The sequence below is a fragment of the Parus major genome, chromosome 4, assembly GCF_001522545.3.
Source record: "Parus major isolate Abel chromosome 4, Parus_major1.1, whole genome shotgun sequence".
Lineage (NCBI taxonomy): Eukaryota > Metazoa > Chordata > Aves > Passeriformes > Paridae > Parus > Parus major.
In genome coordinates this window covers 11,644,158-11,666,458 of record NC_031771.1, presented here as the reverse complement: position 1 = coordinate 11,666,458, position 22,301 = coordinate 11,644,158, and the positions used below count along the sequence as shown (strand labels likewise).

The following is a 22,301-nucleotide window of genomic DNA, read 5'->3' as shown; positions in this document are numbered from 1 at the left end:
GAATGTGACTTGATGGGCATGTCTTCATATCATAATGAAGAATTTGGCAGCTAGAGGATTCAACATCATCCTAGTTCCTTGTGATCTAGGTCAGATATGAATCTGGTGATCTGGATAATAAACCCCCAACTTGTTGACAATTAGCTTGCAGTGGACCTTCACTATAAATTACAGCATTTGTCTAACATTATGTACAAGGGTAAAGTTGCAGCATCATCCTTTTTTGTTCTTTTGTATTATTTAAGGGAACTTAAAAAAAATGTTGTGAAATATAACCAAGAAATGAAACTAATTTCTACTTGAAGACACTTGACTTACTCTGTTTGGGTCATTCATCATTTTAAAAGAATGAAGATTAGTGATGAGGATACTCATTTTTTCTATGTAGTTGAAGCCATTGCTATGCTGTACAGAACCATCAAGGTTATGATTTACAGTGGCTATCTATTCTTATAATGGAAGATCTGATTAAATATTTTTATATTTCCATCTTCAGGTTGCATTGGGATAATGCCAGTGCCTGTAGACTGATTTGTGTGAAAAGATAGATTACAAAAGTGCTGTTTTTTCATTATACACGTCTTTTCAAAGGTTTTAATTGTGGGTTTATACATTTTTTCCCCCTGAAGAGTAAACTAATGCTCCCTTTAACATATAACCAGCATAAGTTCTGCCCATTGTTATAAAACCCAAGCATTTATGCACCGAACAGGCATTCCAGTGGGATAGCTGTACCCTGTTTCATTACCAGTGAATCTGTAGCAGAAGTGGTGAGAGGAAGATGTGGTGACCTGAATAGCTGAGTATATTGTTCACTAATAGATTTTATCCTGCTGATAAGAGGCTGAGGTACCTTCCTGTGTAATAGCTGGGGCACAGCATGAGTCAGTGACTTTATCAAAGTCTATTCATGGGCTGGAACATGAAACAAAGTCTCTTGAGCCTGGCTCTGTTGTTCTGTGCATGAAGCCAGTTTTCCTAATTCAATATATTTATTTCTACTTTCAAACACAATTTGTGCCAAGACGCTTGAGTGCTGGCAGACATGCACTATTTCTATTTATTTATAAATTTATATATTTTCTCAGGGTATTTCACTAGTGTGAAATCATTGCCCCCTACCCCTTCAGTATTCCTGCCTAACCACTGCTGTTTTGAGCTTGGGATGCTCCAACACTGGCAGTTGTATGAAGCTAGGCAGATAATTTGCAGCTGGGAGTTTGCCAACATTCAGGTGCCAGTTCAGTTTGGGAAGAAGGTGTGTTTCTAGTGCTGTGGCCAGGCTGATGTGTGCAGAGAACATGGATGTGTATGATATTTGTCAGGTGCTGAGCTGTTGCAAATGATACAATCAGAAATGTAAATGATATAATCAGAATCGCTTTGTGTCTTGCTGTGGGTTCGTGATTTGGCTTTGGCCAGCAGCAGGTCAGACTTGCTTCATGTTTGAATCCAGTTTTCCTTGCAATACTGGCCATCAGTTTGCCCTTGTGGCTCTTAAAAGGATGAGTGTGATGTGCTTCCTCCATGGGTGCTGTGTGTCCTTGGTGGTCCTTTTCCCGTGGTTGCAGGATTTGCACAAGCCCAGTGATGGGTGTTTGCATCTTGGTCCCACATTTAGTTGTGGAATTATATTTGCACATGGTGGAGTAGCAGAAATAAAGGCAGTGCTGTCACTGATCAGAGATTTCAGTGATGTCTGTTGAACATGCAGTTTGGTCAAATTACCAGATTACTGGTTCTAATACAGTCTTTCTTGGAAAATGAATCCTACTGATATTATGTGTATGTGTTTTATGTCCCAAAATAGTGTCTCAGTTGGGGTTTAAAAAGTTTTAAAAAATAAGAAAATGTTGTTCTTTTGGGCTTTTAAAAATCTATGTCCCCCATCATCATCTAACATTATTTGCAGGCTTGGAAGTGATGGATCCAAAGGCATCGAGATGCCTTAGAAAATATTGGCTTTAGATGCTCTCTGTGCTTCTGTATGTATTTCTGCTCCTTGAGAATTGAATTCTGTGTTTCCAACTGTGGTTTTTTTGTTGTTGTTTTTTTGTTTGTTTTTTTTTTTGTTTGCACTAAATGCATTATTATGTTTTCCCTGTACTTGGTGAACCAGGGCAGAGTGTTGTCTGTGTGTTGGCCTTTTTCCAGCTCAGACACCCCACAGTCACATGTATAGGGGTTATCATCCTGGTTTGAACTTTGTTCTAGCTTTTGGATGTGATAAAGGCTCCAGGATCAACAAGACAGCAGTTAATGAAACTGTAGGACATCAGTGTTTGTTTCTGAAGTGGAAACTGGCTGTGGGAGGGGAAATGTATTTCCTCTTACTTCATAATGTGGAAGCAAGGGATCTGCCTGGACTTGTGTGTTCTGCTCTTCAGAGATGGAGGGCTGCTTTCAGCTGAATGAACTGGTGGAGGAAGGTGGGGAGGATGTCTATATGGACTTTGATGTTTTGTGGTGCACATGTCATTCAAGATGCTGTTCAGTGCAATGCTATGCAGTGAATTTCTGGATGCCTTGTGTACCTGGTTTTCATGTTTGTATCGTGGCTAGGTGGCCACTTCCAGTGACATGAAAATAAGAGGGGAAAAATTAAGTTTCATTTCTTTGTGTCACAGGCACTTTGTTGGCCTGTGTGCTTATTATTGGAGTATCCTGGACATCCAAAGCACCGTGGGCAGCAGGGGAGGGAGGGGATTCTGCTCCTCTACTCTGGTATAATCCCATCTGCACTTCTGTATCCAGATCTGGGGTCCCAGCACAGGAGGATCATGGATCTGTTGGAACAAGTCCAGAGGAGGGGGATGCCAACATAATAAAAGGGATGAGCATCTGTTCAATGAGGAAAGGCTGAGAGAGAACTGGGATTATTCAGCCTGGAAGAGTGAAGGCTTCAGGGTGACCTAATTGCAGCCTTCCAGTACCTGAATGGAGCCTATGAGAAAGATGGAGAATATTTACAAGGGCATGTAGTGACAGGACAAGGGGGAATGGCTTCAAATGGAGAGACAATAGGTTTAAATTATATTTGAGGAAAGAATTCTTTACTGTGAGGGTGGTAAGACACTGGAACAGGCTGCCCAGAGAACTGGATACCCCATCCCTGTAAATGTTCAGTGCCAGACTGGATGGAGCTCTGAGCAACCTCGTGTAGTGGAAGACATTCCTACCCGTAGAAAGGATTTTGAACTAAATCATCTTTAAGGTCCCATCCTACCCAAATCATCCTGTGATTCTATGAAATATGTGATAGTGACTAAATTGTAACTTTTTACAATACTCTAGAGTGCATGATGGAAACAAAGAGATTATAGAATTGGAAAAAGTGAATTTACTAATTGATTATTTCACCTAAAGGTCTGATTTGAGCATGTTTATATTATGAATAGACTACACTAGGTATCCAGCAATACATTTTTATGTCATTATATTTTTATATATCATTAAAATTAACCATCTACATATGGAGTCAGGCCACTGTGCTCTCTCTCTGTTTGTGCTTGTGTCCTGCCTTCACTTTTCTTTATTCTTCCCTGTTCCCCAGTATTAAATTTGAAATTTCTTCTTTGTTGATAACTAGAAAATGCTTGTGAGCCATGTAAGCAAAATGTGAACAAAATAATCTGTGTCTTAGCTATGTACCCAAGTAATTATTTCTGCTGTAGCTGCAAGTATGCTGGCATTGGTAGAAAGAATTTGGTAAAAATCCCGACCAATACAATGATTTACAGTCCTCTTTCTCAATAGATCTGTTACTTCTGGAGAGCTGCAGTTGTAATGCTGGTATGGGAATTTTTACTATGGACCAGCAAAGATCCTTGATATCTGTTCTCCAGCATGCATGTGGATTTTCTGGATTTTCTCATCTGTCTCTAAGTCAACAAAAATGAGAAGAAAGGTAAATAAAAGTCAGTGAGTCTGTTGCATTTCTTTTAGTTGGGCATTCCTGTTCTTGAATTAGCATTGCAAAATATCTCTGTCATAAGATGAAGTGGCACTTACAGGTCTGCACATGCTCTGTTGTTTGTACCATATGCAACCACTCAAAAAACCTCCCCACATTTATTTTGGCTGGTGTCACCCCTCAAAGTTTCTCATGGACTTTGATCTTTTTGGGTAGAAAGATAGAGGAGTTGTAACTGAGCCACATAACTGGTTTTGCAGGTTACGAGAGGTCCAGGGGACTGCGGTTGGAGAGTCACAAACATAGGGGGGGTGTACAGCTCTAAAGCTTTGACAACAGGGTGAATTGTGACTGAAAATGCCAATTCAAAAGTACAGCAGCCTTACTTGTTGAAGCTAATCATCCTTAAAGGCTTAATGTTCTTTGTTACGTAGCTTCTGACTGATCCTGTCTGAGGTTTTTGTGCCAGCGTGGCCTTCATCTGTTCAGGACAGTACGATACAATACTGCCATGAACCTGTCATGTTTTTAACATGCAGGTTCTCCTAAATCATGGTGACAGTGGGAGGAAGCACAAACTTACTGTGGCTGTATCTGTGCTGCTAAGTACCACTGAGCTGCTTCATCTGCTTCTCCCTCCCTCTCTCCCCAGAGTCTGGAAGGTGCTAATTGATTGCTCTTGATTCTGTTTTGTGCTGCACATACTCAGTGCAGCAGTGGAACACACGGAAAAAGCCTAGACCTTGAACAGCTGCTTTTCACTGAGTTTGTGGTGTGTATGTTTGCATGTCAATGTAAAGCATGGCAAAGTGCTGGTTTAAATGGGCAAATAAAAAAATTAGAACCTGATTTTGACTGATCAATGTAGAGCCTAATGCTTAAGAAACCAATTAAGTATGAAATACCACAGCTTGTGTGTTAAAATTAATTTTCTTTTCACCTGCTTCAGCAATAATTTTATTATAAACCTGGACATGAGAAGAAATGTTAGTAAATGAAGATAGAAATGCATTGAAGAACTTTCAGTGTATTAACTTGAATTAACTTTTGCTAACTGGGACTAGAAAATGAGATTAAGGAGGAATTTTAAGGCATATGCCTTAGTTGGCTGAGGGATCTATCACACATCTTGCATAGTTTTGCAACAATCCTAAAGAGCTTTTTCTTGTGAGAATCAGAAGGAAAAGCATGAAGATTTGAACTGATGCTTTGTTTTCAATACTTACTTCACTTATCCCAAAACAAAAACATTGTGTTTGTATGATGTGATACATAGGAGAGTTGCTGGTGCCAGTACAGTTCACTAGGTTGTTCACTTGTTCTGAGGACCATGTATGGACAGACCACTTTTGTCTGTGCTGTCTGCCATGGACCAATATTGTTAGAAACTGCTTTGATTTACATCACTAGGACTCATTCAGAATCCCCTGTGTCCTACAGAAATCAGTGAATGTTTTCTCCAGCTGTCATTGGCAAATGCATTCACTGAACACTTCAGGATTTCCACTGCCTTTTTTTCATATGTGGTAGATTAAATTAAGCCAGTTTCTTTGGTGTAGAGAGGTTTTATTGACATTTATGGTTTGGGGTTTGTTTTGTGGATATTTCATTGATAGTGTAGTCCTACAATTAAACAGCAGCAGTGCAGCACAAATAAGATAGGAGACTGGGAGTCCTGACTCCTTCCTTCTGGTCTGTGTGGCAAATGAGCTATGAATTATCCAAAGTAAGGTTTGAGCAAATGAAAGTATACTTGATTTGTCTTGTGACAGGCTCTTCTCTTTAATCAGAAAACTACTGACAGCCTTTCAGAAGCTTGCCATGTGATAACTGCTTCACAATACTCCTCTAATTATGTTTGCTTTTTAAATACTTGTGTGTTGAGTAGCCCTTGAGCATGATGCTGTTGCAGGACTGAATTTGACATGTCAGAGTTATGTCACTGCTCTGGAGCAACAATGTGTAGCTGTTATTCCAGGTGCTTGGAAGTTTTCTCATAAAGGTAGTGCTCCAGATACACAAAGTAAACTGTTCCCAAAGTTAAAAAGATCTTCTCCATGGATTCTTCTAGTTACCCTTATGAAACTACCTGTGAGAAGTAGTAGCAGAATTTCAGGAACAGGCTTGGCCAGTTAAAGAGCCACCATGAGCTTTAGCTGGATCCAGGGATACTGGTTCATCATTCATGGTGGTTCTTCAGGGGAAAGAGCAGACTTTTCAAGTGTGCTAATAGATGGTTATCTTGCATTAAGGAGCCCAGCTGTGAAATATTTGCTCTCTTAGCTTTTTTGGTTTTGTTTTTTGGGTTTATTTTGGTTGTTGTTGTTCCTTTTGGGCTTTGCTTTTGATGTAGAAAGCATGGCTGAATGTCCAACCAGAATAACTCTTGCTGTACATCATTATGTATGTCTTGTGTATGTATTTAAAAGGAAGGTGTTTAGATTACAGTGGCACTTGGAAAGACAGGGAGGAATTAAATCCCTATAGCTGAGCAAGACTGAGCATGGTTGTGGTAAGACCAGAGACCAAAACCTGAGGGGACACTTTTATGTCTGGTTACTATTGCTGTTTCCCCATCTACGGAACTTGTTCAAGTAGTTTTCAGGCTTTTTCTTGGATTTTAATCTTTCTGAGGGAGGAAGGGAGGAGATTACAATTATTTCAGTTCTCTAGAACAAGGTGCTTTTGACAGTACATCTCCTTTAATACTATTTTAGGTGCTAAAGTGGGGTAAATACAAAATTGCAGGTAAAATCCATGCTGTCCTGTGAGCCTTAGCTGAGTAATCACTGGACTCGTGGTCAGTCTGTCTTTCCCTCTCTTGCTTTCAGCTTATGAGTTTAAATTTATGGAAAGCCTGTGTCTCTTTCATGTTAGTCTGAGCTGTAGATTTTCTCTTTCCCTTGAGTGTGGGAAGAAGCAGACTGCTGAAGGAGCCAGATAGAAAGGTGTAATTTTGGGAAATATGTATGTTACGTTGTCTAACAACTCTGCCACTCCCATATCTTTTGTAATGTGGGGTTCAGTTTTGTTACTTAGGTTACTTTCAGGGTGTTCTTCACTGCTTGAGTGACTCTTATCTCATAGTTAATTTGTATGTTTTGATAAGTATTTGTTAAAGGTTTCTGTTTTGTAGCTAGAATAAATGTAGTGTAAAACTTGTAAGAAAGCAAGGGATGTCTTGCATTAAGGAAGACATGGATTTGTTTTCTTAAAGGAAAAGGTCAGAGCGAAGGGAGAGGACTAAAAAAATAAATAAAATCCTCTCTTAACCCCCCTGCCAATCATCAAGATCAGGTTCTTTTTAATTTTAGTAAGTAGCTCTGTGCAATATTTCCCAGCCTTACTAAAGTACTTTTATGTGTTTTCAGGAATATATGAATAAATATCCTTGTTTTTCTCTGTGACCATTCCTGTCACCCATTAGAGTGCTTTAAAGAAAAAGGAGAAAGGGTCCAGAGTTATTCCTAGTTTATTTCAAATAAACCAAGTGTTTATTTTTCTAAAGGTCTGTGATGTCCTGAAGAAAGTGTTCTAAAAACTAAACTAAAATGAGTATTTTTCCTTAACAGCCTATGGGTTTTTTTTCCCCCCTTGGAGATCAGGAGTTTCCATGCAGCAATTTTGTCATCTTCTCTTTCAAAAGACACAGGCCTGGTCACTTGAGAATGAGTCCTTTCTTTTGCTCCAAACCAGAGATCAGAGAGTATTTAAGCACCACCTCTTTAGTGCGATCCACACAAACCTGTGTAAATCTGGTTATTATTTTTAAGACAGTTTACAAAAGAGCCCTTTTCCCTGAAATGTCAGCCAAGTGATTTGCTTTCTTGTTGATTTGTACTCTAAATGTATAAACTTAACCACATGGCAGTTGGGTAAGTTGAATGATTATTTTAACTACTAATATTTTTAAGTTTTTCTTTTTTATGGTAATGTGTGTTGTGGCAGAGGGTGGGACAAACAAAGGACAACTACTGAGTCTTCTCTATCAGTCTGATAAAATCTAGACCTAGTCAACCAATTATACCCTGCAGTTGTCATGATAATTCACATGTGATGCTTTGCTCAAGTTTTTTGTTTTGTTTGATGTTTGTTATTAGTTAAATACTTGAATTTCTTCCATCATCTCAAGTGTTTTCTGCTTGCTTCCAAGCTTGATCCATGAATAAATAATCAGAAATAAAGGGCATGTGCATTTCAAGTTCTGTGAGCACACAGGACAGTTTGTACCAGTGAGTGCTGAAGCTGAGCTATAAAGCCAGTCCAGCTGGAGTACAGGATGCAGCGTGGTTTGTCCTCACAGAACAGTTCACTGTAGGTGTACATTTCCCTTCCCTGGATTGTACAGAGGCAGTGCACTCACTGCTGAAAGCTGAAGCTTTTAATTCAGATTGTTGTGTAATCTATCATTCTGTACTTGTATATATAATTAGGTATATTTATCATTCCCCACATTTGGAATTTGGGGTTCTTCTGTGAGTATAGTACATTTAAGAATATGCCCAGGTTTGGGGATAGGCAGCCTGGCCTGGATCAGCAAGTGTGGCCAGCAGGAGCAGGGCACTACAGTCCCCCTGTACTTGGCACTGGTGGGGCTGCACCCCAAATCCTGTGTTCATTTTGGGGCCCCTTCTGACAAGAAGGACACTGAGGGGCTGGAGCGTGTCCAGAGAAGGAGCTGTTGAAGGGTCTGGAGCACAGGTCTGATGAAGAACACCTGAGGGAGCTGGGGGTTTAGCCTGGAGAGATGAAGGCTCAGGGGAGAAGTTATCCCTTTTTATAACTCCCTTGAAGGGGGCTGTAGCCAGGTAGGGATTGGTCTTTTCTCCCAAGGAACAAACAACAGGGCAAGAGGAAACTGCCTCAGGCTGAACCAGTCGAGGGCTAGGTTTGTATTAGGGGAAAATTCTTCCCTGAAAGTGTTTGTCAAGCATTGGAACAGGCTGCCCAGAGAAGTGGTGAAGTCACCATCCCTGGAGGTATTTAAGTGGAAGTGTTAGGTTTTGGCTGGACTCAGTCTTCAAGGGTCTTTTACAACTAAAATGATTCCATGACTCTGTAACACAGATTGTCACAGTCCAAGCAGCTTCTCATTTCAGCTCTTAGCCTGGCAAAGTGTTTTGGGGATTTTTTTCCTTCATTTTGTCATGTTCTAGAGAAGGGAACCCCCGTCTAGTGTAAATTGACAACATTTGTTGGCAGCCATGGGTTGCTTTAGTCTCTGCTCTGGTTTTGTCTGCTTCTCACATGTTCTGATGTGCAGTTACAGCTTCAAGTGTGTTGAGTGTGTCAGGGCTATGAAGGCAAGGTTGTGGATCCTTAGGCTGATGATAAGCAGGGACAGTATTTGAAAATGAACTGTTGTTTACAGGATCCAGAGAAGAAAGACAAAGGATAAATCAATTGTTTTATAAACAAATTAATCCAAGCTTAGTAATGCCTCAACTCCGGAAATGGCAATGGAAACACTTTAGAAAATATCTATTTGGAAATCCTGGCTTGCTCCTTTTCCCTCAGATTCCACCAATGAAGCTCAAACATGACTGAACCAAGTCCTGAACTTCTGTATTCCTGCTCTGTTGGAGGAAGTCTTCCACTGCAGGAGATACACACAGGAGTTTCTAAGGGAGGTTGTGAATTCTTTCATGGTATTGCTTATCTTGGGCAAGAAACTGCTTTATCTGCTCTCTCATGAGTATGTTGTATAGCAAAAGGCACAGTATGTAGTAATGCAGCTGGAACAGTTCAGTGAGGGGAAAAATCAAAAAGTTATTTAGGCTTGTGCTTTCACTCAGAAATTTTACATGTTTTGCTTACTTAGAAACAAAACCAGCTTGACTTTTCCCCAAAAACATTATAGTATATTTAAGCTAATTCTTGAGTCAAAGCATGAAGGATATAAATAATAGAAAAAAGATTTTCACTGTGTTATTATATACTGAGTTCTTTTTGCGTGAAAACAGAATGAAATACGGAATTATATTAGAAGACTAAAACATTTTTTGCTTTCTACTTTCTTTTTCTACTGCAAGATGTTTCTTTTGTGTCTTGCACTTCTCATGAGGATATGATGGTTGCTCTTGACTATCTTTAATTGCTTTTGCTCAGTTATTTTGTTTTTTGATGATTTAGTTATCTTTGATTCAAGAAGTAAGTGCCACTGATATCTAGGTTTGGAAACTCATTTTTGGATAAATGTACTGAAACCCAAAGCAGTGAGGCTTTCACAAAAGTTTTTTCCCAGTCAGAGTCAGTGAGTTTTACTGTGTGTCACTTTTGAAATACACATTATTAGCTTACATTTGATTCATTGGCCTCTTGTAAAATTTCTAATCTGAAACTGTCAGAAGGATTACAGGATTTCTTTGCACACAGAGTCCAATTCTTGCACAACTGTCCAGACCAAAGATAAGTGAAGTTTCTCCTCTGGCATGTATCACACTACATGACTGACTATTTAAATCAGTATTTCCTGCTAAGCTCTCTTAGCAGTTATTGGTGGCAGAAGCAATAATTTTATTCTTTTGCCCAGACAAATAAATTGCAATAATTGCAGAAGCTGGCAGGTGAAATGATACTGGAACATCTGGGCTTTCTGTAGTAATAACCTTTTTAAAAGAACAACAGTGAGAGCAGGGAAAGGGGAGTATAAAACTCATCCTTTAAAATCAAGTTTCTTGTATTTTGATGCTTTCTGCAATTTTTGTTTATTTAAAGGAATCTTGTATTCATAATAAAGTTGTTTAAATATTCTGTGGTGTTCATGTAAGGCTTTGGTCTGAACTAATTAGAAGCTTAATTTTTAATATGTTTTATTCAGAAACAAGCTCATATGAGAGCTGTCTGAAGTTTTTTTTGACACACAACTTCTGTGTCACTTTGCACTTAAAGTCCCTATTTGACAGTTTTGGAAAGGTGTGAAATAAATTTTTTTTTTTTCTTTTTAATTTGGATATCTATTTAAGTTACCCATTGCTGTGCTGTCTGCTGCTTTTTCTGGAAGCTATATGTGACAGAAGTACCGGCTGTCCCCTTCACTACAGTTGCTGCCAGCTGTTTTTTCTGTCAAAACTTGGATTCATTTCACTTCTGTGCCAAGCTGCAGCTTATTCTTGAACTCTTCCATCTTTGGGAGCCTGTTGTAGTCATTCTGTCCTTCTTGATGCTGAAGATTCATCTTTTAATATAAAAGTAAATAAATAGCCCAAGGATTGAACACTTGGTCATTATATGTTGAATTATAGATCTCAGCTGCTCATTTACCTGATTTCTTATTGTATTTTCTTCTCTCCCCTCCCACTTGAATCTTGTTGCACTTGGGAAAATAAAGCTGTGCTGTTTCAAGTCTTTGCCTACTGGGAGAATTTTGTTTAATGTTCATGACTCATGAGCAGAAGAATTGGTGAAAATCTAACTTTATTTTCTGAGCCTTGTATGGGCTTTCTGATGATGAAGTATTTGGTAGCCATTTCATGTAACACCCTAATTATAGGTGTGCACTTGGATGCATGTTAGGACACGATTTCTTGTGGAGAAATCACAGTATTGTGCAAGTTTGATCTCCTTCTGGGTTTTTCTTCTAAATATACAAATATTTAGGTAGTAATTCCATACAAGTGGCGAAGTTTTGAGATATCTGCCATTTTAGAGGGAGAAAAGATTGTGAATGGTATTTTTCCCTGCAAAGTTATTTCATGTTTAATGTTGACATTTCTGCAAAAAAAGATCTTGCTGGAAATGTTTCTTGGATGTGAACTGAGATGTTGTGCCCAGTGGCAGCAGATGTGACATGTGAAGAGCCTACAAGGGGGTGTGTTTATTGTGACCTTCCCATCCCAGGCTGAGCTGGCCTTCCCCTCCAGCTTTCCCAACCCCATGAAGTTTTGGTCACGTGTGTGCTTTCTACGACAAGAGACTTCAAGTAATGAAATCAGTCCTGTTTCTTGGAAGGGGGCATCTCCTTAACTTGGTGGCAGGTCAGGACCTCTGCTGGGCTGATGTCACAACTTGACCTGACTGCCATGAGCAAATTTTGCCGACTGAAGAAAGTAGACATGTCCTGTCAGATATTTGGATTTAGAAAAGTGCTTTGAATGTAGCAATTATTTCACTTAAGATGGGTTGTGTGGGGTTAATGCTTCATTGCCCATTTCCACAGTGAAGATTTGATTATATGGGGTTGCCTCCAGACCACAGACCTCTACAGGCAGGCTACAATGGCAAAAATTGGCTTCTGACCAACAGTGAATTGTTATTTTTCTTTTGCAATCAAAACAGTATTTCAACACAATATTTTCTTTTTTTTATGTAAACGTTGTAGTTGTCTGGGAACTCAGTCTGGGAATGAAAGCAATGCTCCAGAATTTAAACATTCAGAATGCTGATGTTGAATTAAGTATCTGTAGAATAAACACTTTTTTTTTTCCTTTAGGTACTTAATTTATTTCACAGTTTCCCAGCTGAGAATATTTTCAGTTAATTAGCACAATTTTTCATCCTTAAGCAGTATGGTCTTCTGATTTACTTGCTGTTGAACAGCAGTAGTGCATGAAGGCATTCAAATCTGTGGTGTTTGACGAGAATTTTAATTGAAGAATAAGCCTTCTGGAAATCTATGATTTAGTGATCAGAGTTGTCTTATAAATGCTATCAGTTTTAAATTTCCATTTCAAAATTTGTTATTGGTGTAATCTTACCTTCTGAATTCATGCATCTTCACGTTAATAACAGTACTACCTGAAGAGTAGTAGATATTGTAGGAAGTTTTACCAGGGGGTAAAATGTGTGCCAGCATTGCTTGTGGATTGGTGAAGGGTTTTTTTTTGGGAACCAGTTATAGAACAGTGATGTCCCTCTTGCTGCCATTTGGTGCAGTATGGCAGTGGGAAACCTTTGCAGCAAATCCTGAGCTGCTGGTTTTTATCTTTGGGAACCATGTGAATTTGGTGGAATGCCCTCATAGTTTTCTTCATTACAAATTTGTTTTTCCATATTCTTTGCTTTCTTATTTGTTTCGCTCTGTTTCATTGTAAGAGGTACAGAGTTTGTAGGGATCAGGAAGATGGTTCTGATTCCTTTGAAGGCATTATCTTTGTGGTGCTCCACAGGAACTTCTCTCAGATTTGCAAGACCCTTCAGCTGAGACTTTGGGATACATGTCTGATCTCAAGGTGGTTGCAGGAATATTTCTTCACCACTGAAGCAGTGAATTTACCTGCAGGATTGTAGGACCAGGAATGGAGCTTCTTTTGGTTTCATAATGTAATTTATGCTGTGTTCCTGAAAAGCAAAACCAAAAGATGTAGTCACCATCTGAGCTAGCAGAGGGGTGGGGTCACTTTTTCATAAGAGCTGTTGGAGGTGCTTTAGAAAAACCTTAATCACTGCTGAGATACTAAATGTGCTTTTTTGCCTAATGCCTGTGATGCAAAGAGGAAAATGCCCTTGGCAGGGTGGAGTAGGGCTGCTGGCATATTTCAACTAAAAAGGCAAATAACCAGAGCCCAAGAAGGTGTGGTGCAGCTGAAGGACAGTACCAACAGGACTTGGCACTTTTCCCACACTCTCATAAGATGCTACTTTATTTCATTTATGGTAATTAACATGTTGATTACATGTTTCTTGATGTGGAGGATTATGGTGTTTGTACCCTTGTAATTGCAGGGGTAGAAGGAGGAGAAATGAATCAAGTCTGTTTTCACTGATAAAAGTTGTAGAACTAGAGAAGGTAGATGAATTGATAAATATTTTGTGTTACTGTGCTGCGCACTTTCTGTAGGAGAAAACAATGGTTGGAGGTTGTGGCATTTAAACAATTTGGCATATTTATGAAAAAATGAGTCGACTCTGCTGACAGCTGAAAGATTTCTTAATGTGTCTGTCCTGATTGGTATGGGGAATAATGGTATTTAGAGCATGGGATTATGCATTTGAAAGAAGAAAAATGATAAAATATTGCAGAATTAACCTATGAAGTAGAATTCTTGCAAGAATTGTGTTTTCTCTTTTAAGAAGTGGGAAGGTTAGAATGTGTTTTTTGTGCTACTCAATGTGACTTTTTCAGACTAAATATCCTGGTTTTACTTGTCCCAAAATTATACCACAATTAATGACCCCAGCACACAGTCAAGCTGGTAATAGGGAACGTCCAACACTGTGGAATAAACATTTGGGACCAGTAGGTTCCTAACAGAGGCACTGTTTGGAAGACTGGTATTCATTACCCAATATTAGTTGTTCTCTTTTTGTTAGATTGAACACTAAAAATGTTTTTGTTTTTTTTGCTTCTGGGTTGTCATTAGTGGGGAGAGCCATGACAAAATATGGATTTTAGCATAGTAGAAGAACGATATTGGTTCTTATCTATGTCAAGTTAAGAAGGAAAACTCTATTAGTGATTAAGATTGCTAAAATTCTTATTGATCTCATGTTTTTACATATAAATTACCTTAGAGTTTTATTTTTCATTTTACTCCTGCAATTTCCTTTTTTCTGTTTGATGCACAGTGTTTGGTTGTGTGTGGCTTTTTTTTTTTTCAACTTGCAAAAACTCTTGTTAAAATTAGAAAGACTTTTTCCAAAAATTTCCTTCTACCATCCCTCTTTTTTGTTGTATTTTGAAAATTTAAACTCTCACTAACTTGTCTGGAAAAATTTGAGGGTTTTTCCAAAATAATGAAACAATTTGTAACTTTGGTGCACTTAATGTGGAGTTGCCTCAGACCTGAGCATATGAATGAGGAGGGTATGAAGCTGTCCTCAGCTGGAGTGGAGCCTTTGGGCCAGCAGGAACAGGATGCTAGTTGGATTAAACTGAAATGGTGGGAGGCTGAGGTTTTCCTTATTTGTTTTGAAGGTTTAGGATGGACCAAATGCACTGTATTATGCAGGGAAGGTGGGGGAAGGAAATCTGAACCACTTGACAAATCAGTAATGATTTGCTTTATAATGTTCATAGCCAAAATTGCTAAGCTTTCAGAAACTTGTGAGCTGCCATGGATAATGTGACATGATTAAAATGAGACTCCAGAAACCTCTTAGACTTTGATTTCCATTCAGGTTTTGGATAGGAATGAGTAACTGTGTTTTAGCTTCATATATTCAATATATTTGTCAGATAAAAATGAGGAATAAGAAGTTTATTTGTTTTTAGGGCGTTGGAATGTGTTACTGCTCTTAGGACTGGCCTGCATCTGCTAAGTTACTAAATTAATCCTGTTTATCCACCTTGCAAAGGTAGTGGCTAAATCCTGTTCATGTTCTCAGTGTCATGGATTATATTAGATTCATTGTTCACCTTGTGAAAGGGGCCACAGAGAAGGAACACAGAGTTGCTTTTAAAGTGTTGAGATGGTGCATTTTTTGTATAAAACATTATATGAGTCTGTGCTGCAGCTCTTGGACAAACTATTTTAAGTGCTCTGTTCCTCTGAAGCTGCTTTGTTGGCTCTTCTAGGAGATTGATGCCTGGGAAGACAAGGGGAGAGGCCACCTCTGGCTCAGCTTGTTCTTGCCTGTTTCACGATGGTGTTTGGCTTGCCTGATCTTGGCCCACTGCAAAGAAAATACCTTGAGAAGTCTAATATTAGTCCTGAAAGTAGCTTGAAGATGAGTTTGGTAGTTAAATCTAAGTGTTTGTTAACCTTTTAGCTTTTTGGGGAGATGTTATTCAACGAAGCCAGAGCTTAATCCATGTTAAATAAACTTCTAGAAATCTGTCATTCCTGGAGCGTATCTGTTAAAGATCAGTAAACTTGAAATTAGGATATAGGAATGGTGATGTAATTCTTAAAAGCTCGTTGCAGAAATGCATATATTGTAGAAAAATATTACCACTCATACAAATGGGTGGAATTCTTCTGCCTCCCAAAAGAGATCTAGAATAGCCTTAGAAAGCAATATTGACTGGCTTTGTCCAAGACTTCTGGTTTGTGTGGCTAGCACTGAGATTAGTACTGATCTTAAAGGGAATCATTGGATTCTGGTGCTGTTAAGTGAGGCTTGGCCACCACCCAGCAACTAATGGTGTCATGTTGGCTCAGCTTGACTCAGATAAGGAACAAAAGTATTTTCTTTCAAATCCAAATGGAAAAAAAATTGAGATTTTTGTTTGGGGTACTGGCAGCGCATCTGGCACTGGACAAACTCACAGGAGCACAGTAACGAGGTGTTTCAGTGCAAAGTGAGGAAGCAGGCACCTGCTCCTGTCTCTCTTGCTGTATTTTTAAATAGTTCCATCCAAACATGAAAGTAGTACAGTGTACTGATATGAGCAATGCCAAAGAAAAAAGTTAAAAGCCCTGGTGTCCTTGGGTCCCTCCCTTCTCTTCTTGGAAATCTGTCTTCAGCCTTTTGGTCAAAACATTTAGCAGATGCTTAGTTTCTTTTTGTGTTTTAGAAGGTGAATCTTTGAAATTACTTTGGCTTAGGGGTTTGCCAGGATCCCATTGTATTCAGCAGTGTTAGTGTTTGGTTGATATTTAAAGCACTCTTTGATCTTGAATACCTTGTTTCTCCCTTTCAATGATAGCAGCAGCCTGTAACAAGCAACAACTCTATTGCTGCTTCCTTTACCTTTCAGTTTGGTGTTACTCTGTAAAAGGGAATAGAATAGTTACTCTTCAGTAGGCCACAGCATTATTCACACAGCCAGTGTAACTGGTCATTCTGTTTGATACATAATTGTACTCAGGTGCTGTTTTATTCTAATGTTAGTAGCTGGAATCCATTCGGGTTTGCAGTCTGCTATTTAGCACGTTCTGATCTTGCAGGCTCTTATGCTGGTGTGGAACAATGCTGGGATGTATCTCTCAGTGCCAGACAAATACTTTTGCTCTAGTAAAGGTCTTCTGACACATCGTGGAAGAAAGCCAAGTTACATTTATGAAATTTCTAATTTAAGCAACAATGCTCAGCATTTAAATTGTAGTACAATAGTCAGAGACTATAGTACTTATGATGATATCAGGATCTAGTGCGTTTTTATAAATGTTTGTTGTTGGGTGAACTTCTCCCTATGTACTAGAGGACATTTGGAATTTATCATGGCAGTTTCATGTTGCTTGCCCTACAGTGGAAGGTTTGACTGCAGGTGTTCTCAGGTATCTTACTCTGGCTGTGTTTTGTCAGGTGGCAAGAAAATTCACCACAAGGCTGTGTTATCTTTTCTTGCTTCCAGCCACCATCCTGGTAATTTTTCCTGTGCCTCAACAAAAATGAAATCAGTATTCTCACTCTCACCTGAGAAAGTTTTCCTCCATTGCTACTTGATACTTGGTTTTGATTTTTCTCCAGTGACTTTTGTACCTTTGTTGAAAGTGCCAAGTTCTTAAAATCCAGAAAATCTCTTCTTGTTTTCTTCCAGGTAATGGTTCAATAGTCAGGTATCTGCAGCTTTTCTTGATCCATTGTGTTGTTATTCTGTGATCCAAATCTACAAATCCCTCCACTCACTGATGGTTTCCAAAATTTTCTGTAAAGGTTCCTAAATGTTTCAGAAATTATTTGTGGAAAGATATTGCAAAAATTTAATGTGTCTTCATGGTTTTAATGAGGAACGCTACAAAGATAGCTTTGATGTTAGAAGGTTTCTGCTTCTGACAACATACTCAGTCCTCAGATCAGTAATTTCTGATCCCTGAGCAGATTCAGTAATGAGAAATGCATAAATGTGGGTTTCTGATCCAGTGAGAAAGGGAATGTTTTAATTCAGCTCATTCTCAAGCCGACTGAAGATGTTGGACTTTGCACTGAAAGAGTCTGGGTGTGGCCATAGGTTTTGTTTGCTATCACTGTCACAAGAGATGTGGCAATTTGACAGCACTCTAGAAAGCCGCATAAGCTCACTAATATTGTACCTGCTCAGTCCCTGAAGGGAAATGGGGGTGTTGTATGCCTGTGGTGCTGCATGAATCTCTTAGTGTGTACCTTGCTCAGCATTATTTGACTGCTTCATGTCTACAAGTAGAAGAAAACATAATAAACAATTCCTTCCTCTAGTGTGGGGCTGGCTCTCATGTGACAGGGCTTTGGGAGGGGATTATCGGATTCAAGAAAATTTAATAAGTTTGGGAGTGTGTGTGTTGTTGGCATTATTCTCCCATAAATAAACTCTCTTCAGCCTTGCACTGTGACCTGGCTCACAAATAAGTGTAACATTAGATGGTTAAGAACCTTGTTTTTCCATTTCCATTTTCCGTGTTTAAGCCTTTCACAGCCAGCAGAACTTGTTTCTTTCGCTGTCTGCTTTATGAACAGCTGTTCAGCCCACAAGGCATTTGAATTAAAACACCCGTGTTTCCTTTCACATGGGAGTTACATTTCTGCTCCCTTCAGCCTTCTTATCCTTGTTATTTCAACCCTGTGCAGCATCCTGCTACATCATGTGTTGGAGGGCACGTGCACAGGTTTAGGAGGGAACAGCTCTGTTACACAATGGGCGAGGAGAGAACTAATGAGAAATGGGTGAAAAGAAAAACTTCTTTAATTTTAGACTGTGATTTGTTGTTTGTAGAGTATTTGACTTAACCTTTTCAGTGGTTGAATTGAACTTCCAGTATGTGAGGTGTGACATGTGATAAAACACATGATGTGTTGGGTGCAGGACTGGTTATACAATTGGGTGACTCTTTTTTGTTTGTTGTTGGTAAAAAAAGCCAACAAACCAAAAGAAAACCCCAAAACAAATAACCTTCCTCTTAAAACTGGAACAAGAAAGCCCAAGCTGATAATCTTTTAGTGGTTGTTTAATATTAAAGAACAAAATGCTTAGCTGGCCTGTTAGAGTTCTTCTTAGCCCTTTGGAACTGCATGTGATAAGAAAAGGATTATAGATTAACTAAACTCTTTAAGTTGTCCTTAACTTTGGCTAACAACAAAACTGTGAGTAAAACCTTCACTACTGGGTAGAGGTGTACCAGGACATGCATCCTTTTTTATCCTACTGAACAACTGAGTCGTACAACTTGTGACATTCCCAACCTGCACATGTCAGCACAACAGAAAAGTGTGTGTACACTGTTTATTTACAACTTTATGAAGTAAAGGTTTATCATGATGATGTTGTGACTGAATATGGAGTCTGACTACTTCCTGAGGAATGTAAGAGTGCAGCCTCTGACCTCAAATTGTCAAATGTTAGTGGGTAAAATTTGGGTTGCTGAAAATGTTTTATGGCTATCACAAAACAGTTATTATATAAAATTAATTTTAATGCTGTGCATTTAAGTTAGCTTTTGACAGAGTTTAACTCCATGGGATTTTTAGTTCAAGTGCAGCAATTCTTTTGTATTTAGTTTATGTATATTTATGCATAAAGGTTTCACTAGCAGAGCTATCTATGTATAGCATCTACAAAATTCCAAGATGAATATACGAGTGAATTTAGGTTAGCAGAGCAAGACAACTGGTACAACTTAAAGTGTCGTGCCCTTAACTTCTGTAATTAAAGATCTGTTTTCTGTAATTACAGATCTTTTTTTAAACTGAGATGAACTGTAAGGATAGATGTAATACTATACACATGATTGCATGTACTTTCTACTATATAACTTTGCATAAAGAAACCTGTGTGACAGATTCCTTATCAGCAGAGGGTTAGGCAGCACTGGATATCCTGTAAAGTCCTTAGGCAGACCTGTATTCAGAGTTTCTTGAAAAACTTGGTTACTCTATGGATAGAGAGATCTTATGGCCTACTTAAAATAACTGCTTACCCTTCAACCTGTGCTTTTTTCTTGCAGACCTCTCAGCAGCCCAGAGAAAATTTGCCCACTCTCTCAGAGACTTTAAATTTGAATTCATTGGTGATGCAGAGACTGATGATGAAAGATACATAGGTAGGTAAGAAGTGACTATGATTGGCTATATTTTGTCAATGCCATCCTGCAACATGATTAAACTTTTTTTTATTGTTTTGTGTTACAGATGCATCACTTCATGAGTTTTCAAACTTTTTAAAAAATCTTGAAGAACAAAGAGAAATTTTGGTGAGTTGAAATAAGTTATTTAAAAAGCTGTGCACATTAGGTGAAGTCGCTTTTATTGCTTTGTTAACCACCAAGGTGTTGATATCACTGGCTTAACAGTGGGAGCTCTCATTGTGCAGCTTCTGGTTCTGTAGTCTGGAGTACAGACAACAACTAGTTCTCATTAAAGCAGAAATCTGTATGGTAAGATGAATAAATATGAGTAGGTTTAAAATAGTCATGCCCAGATTAATGGGGTGAATGGGAAAACTGCTGTAAGTTTATTTACCATTTCCAGTAAAATGCAAAATGAAGGAGTTAATAATGCTGTGGCAGGGGGGACACTTAAGTTTTGGCAATTGACCAATTTTGGATCCAGGATCTCTGTAGCTCTGGTTTCAGTGTTTATGTGGATCTGGGATGCAATCTGTTGTATTTATGAAGTAGCAGACTTAGAAACCTTTACCTTTATTTGAGCTTTGTGGTGAGAGGTTGGAACTGCAGACAGCTGCTCTGTTGTGTGAAAGTTCTCTGTTCTTGGTTCTGTTGTCTGTGATTGCTTGGGGTGTAATTAGTGAAATATGGCTCACATTGGCTGCAAACAGAGCAGGGGCTGAGAGCTCTGCAAAACACCTTGCTAACTTTTCCAGAAAATGGGGGGTTTCTTTCTGGTTCTTCCCAGCAGCTGCATGCCCAGCTTTTGTTTCAGAGCAAGGATTCATAGAGCAGCTGCTGTGTACCCAGTTTCCTTCTGAGTTAGACTAGACTTTCCATCTGGGAAATATGCTTAGATCTGACTTGATAGCAACTGCGTTTCTCGGTATTTGTCATGTGAGTATATCTTTGCCTTCCTGGAAATCAGTGATCCCTTGGCATCACTGAGAGGAAGCTGAGACTAATCTGTTGTCATCCCTGTTTCTTTCTGCCAGAAGCTGTGCCTGCAGTGCAGAAATATATAGATAAGTGATAAAAGAACTTGTGAACAATTCTTTTTTCCATGTTTCTCTCTCCAGTCCTGATCCCAGTAATAGTCATGGTTCCTTGTAAGTGTTATATTCTGTTCTGTTATGCTGTTCTCATCTGGAACTACATTCAGGTCTGGATTAGGTTCAGTGTGGTTCTTCACACTTTCCTAAAAGCTGTTGTTGCATAGTAGAGACAATTTTTCAGTGTTTTGAGTTGTTTTGCCAAATTATAGGGATTGCCTCAAGTACATTTCAATATTTCTCTTGTTTTTCACAATTCTGCAGTGTAGTCTACTCTGCTTTTTCCTGTCATCCAAAACCCTGTTTTATTTTAATGAATTTCACAAATCTAGTTAGTGAAAATCTTCATGAAGTTTTATAATAAAAATACTTAATGAACTGCCACATTATTTTGATATCAGGCTTTTGAGGGATGACTTAAGAATGACACGGCACATTTCAGTGCCTCTGTCAGTAACTCTTCAGCAGGGATAGATCACCACCACAGCAGGCTGTGCAGAATCCAGTGCTGTCTGTCTGGATTGTAAAATACTTCCATTGTTCACACTGAATGCCATGAAACTGTATTAACTTACTTTTTTGGTGTGGTGCCCACGCTTACACAGAAGGTGCTATCATACTGAAAGCTAACTAGTGTCAGTTTCTTGATAGGAAAAGGATGAAATGCAGTTTTTGTTAGAACTGTGGCTGATGAAAAACAGGGAGTATAAATTGTAATGGGGAAAATATTTACTACCAAATAGAAGCAGCATATATTCTCTGAGTTACCAGATATGTGGCCTTTTTATTGGATCTGTAGTTTGGCAAATATTATGTATCATTTCTGGAGGGAGCATATGTAACAATGGCCATAAGTCTCTGAGAAAATGATTGTGTGGTGACTGGAAAAGATAATTTCCAGCATCTGCTCCTCTGACTTTTTTTTTGTGGTTTTTTTTTTATTTCTTAGTGGATGTTTTAACAGTGGCATGAGCTCTAGAGATACTCCCATAGAGAGTATTAGGGCATGTTGCATTCACAGATGTTTGGAATAAGGTCAGGGATCCAAAGACTTTCCACTAAGATGCAAAGTATGTAGCCTGCTATATACTTTATCTATGTTTTTTTTATATATATATGATTTTTTTCAAAAAGCATTCAGTCTTTGTTAAGGGTACTCATTATTGAGCATTTCCCCCCTTACTATATTGAAGATGACCAGAGGATTTTGGACTGCTCTCTTCAGTGTCAGTTCATAGTTAAATAGATAAATTTCAGTCTCACAAAGTAATATTAAAGCAATCAATGAATAATTACAGGACTAAGGGCATTTCAGACACTGTTGTTCATTTTTGATTTTTAGATACTTGAGAAAAGCGTTAATTTTTTCAGAATCATTTTGTAAAAGAAAAAAAATTGCACTTAAAAGGCATTCTATACTGAAAGTAAATGTTCATC

General features: G+C 38.6%; 1 protein-coding gene across 3 annotated transcripts in view; it reads left to right on the top strand.

The window, feature by feature from the left end:
* Positions 1-22,301, top strand: part of ARHGAP10 (Rho GTPase activating protein 10) — a 138,250-nt gene that overhangs the window by 20,614 nt on the left and 95,335 nt on the right. For all 3 annotated transcript variants that reach the window (XR_001520941.2, XM_033513966.1, XM_015624190.3), the window contains exons 2-3: positions 19,654-19,749; positions 19,838-19,899. Coding sequence is in view for 2 of the 3 variants with exons in the window: in XM_033513966.1 (XP_033369857.1) it covers positions 19,654-19,749; positions 19,838-19,899 (158 nt within the window). In the remaining variant the exon portion in view is untranslated. The remainder of the gene's footprint in view (positions 1-19,653; positions 19,750-19,837; positions 19,900-22,301) is intronic.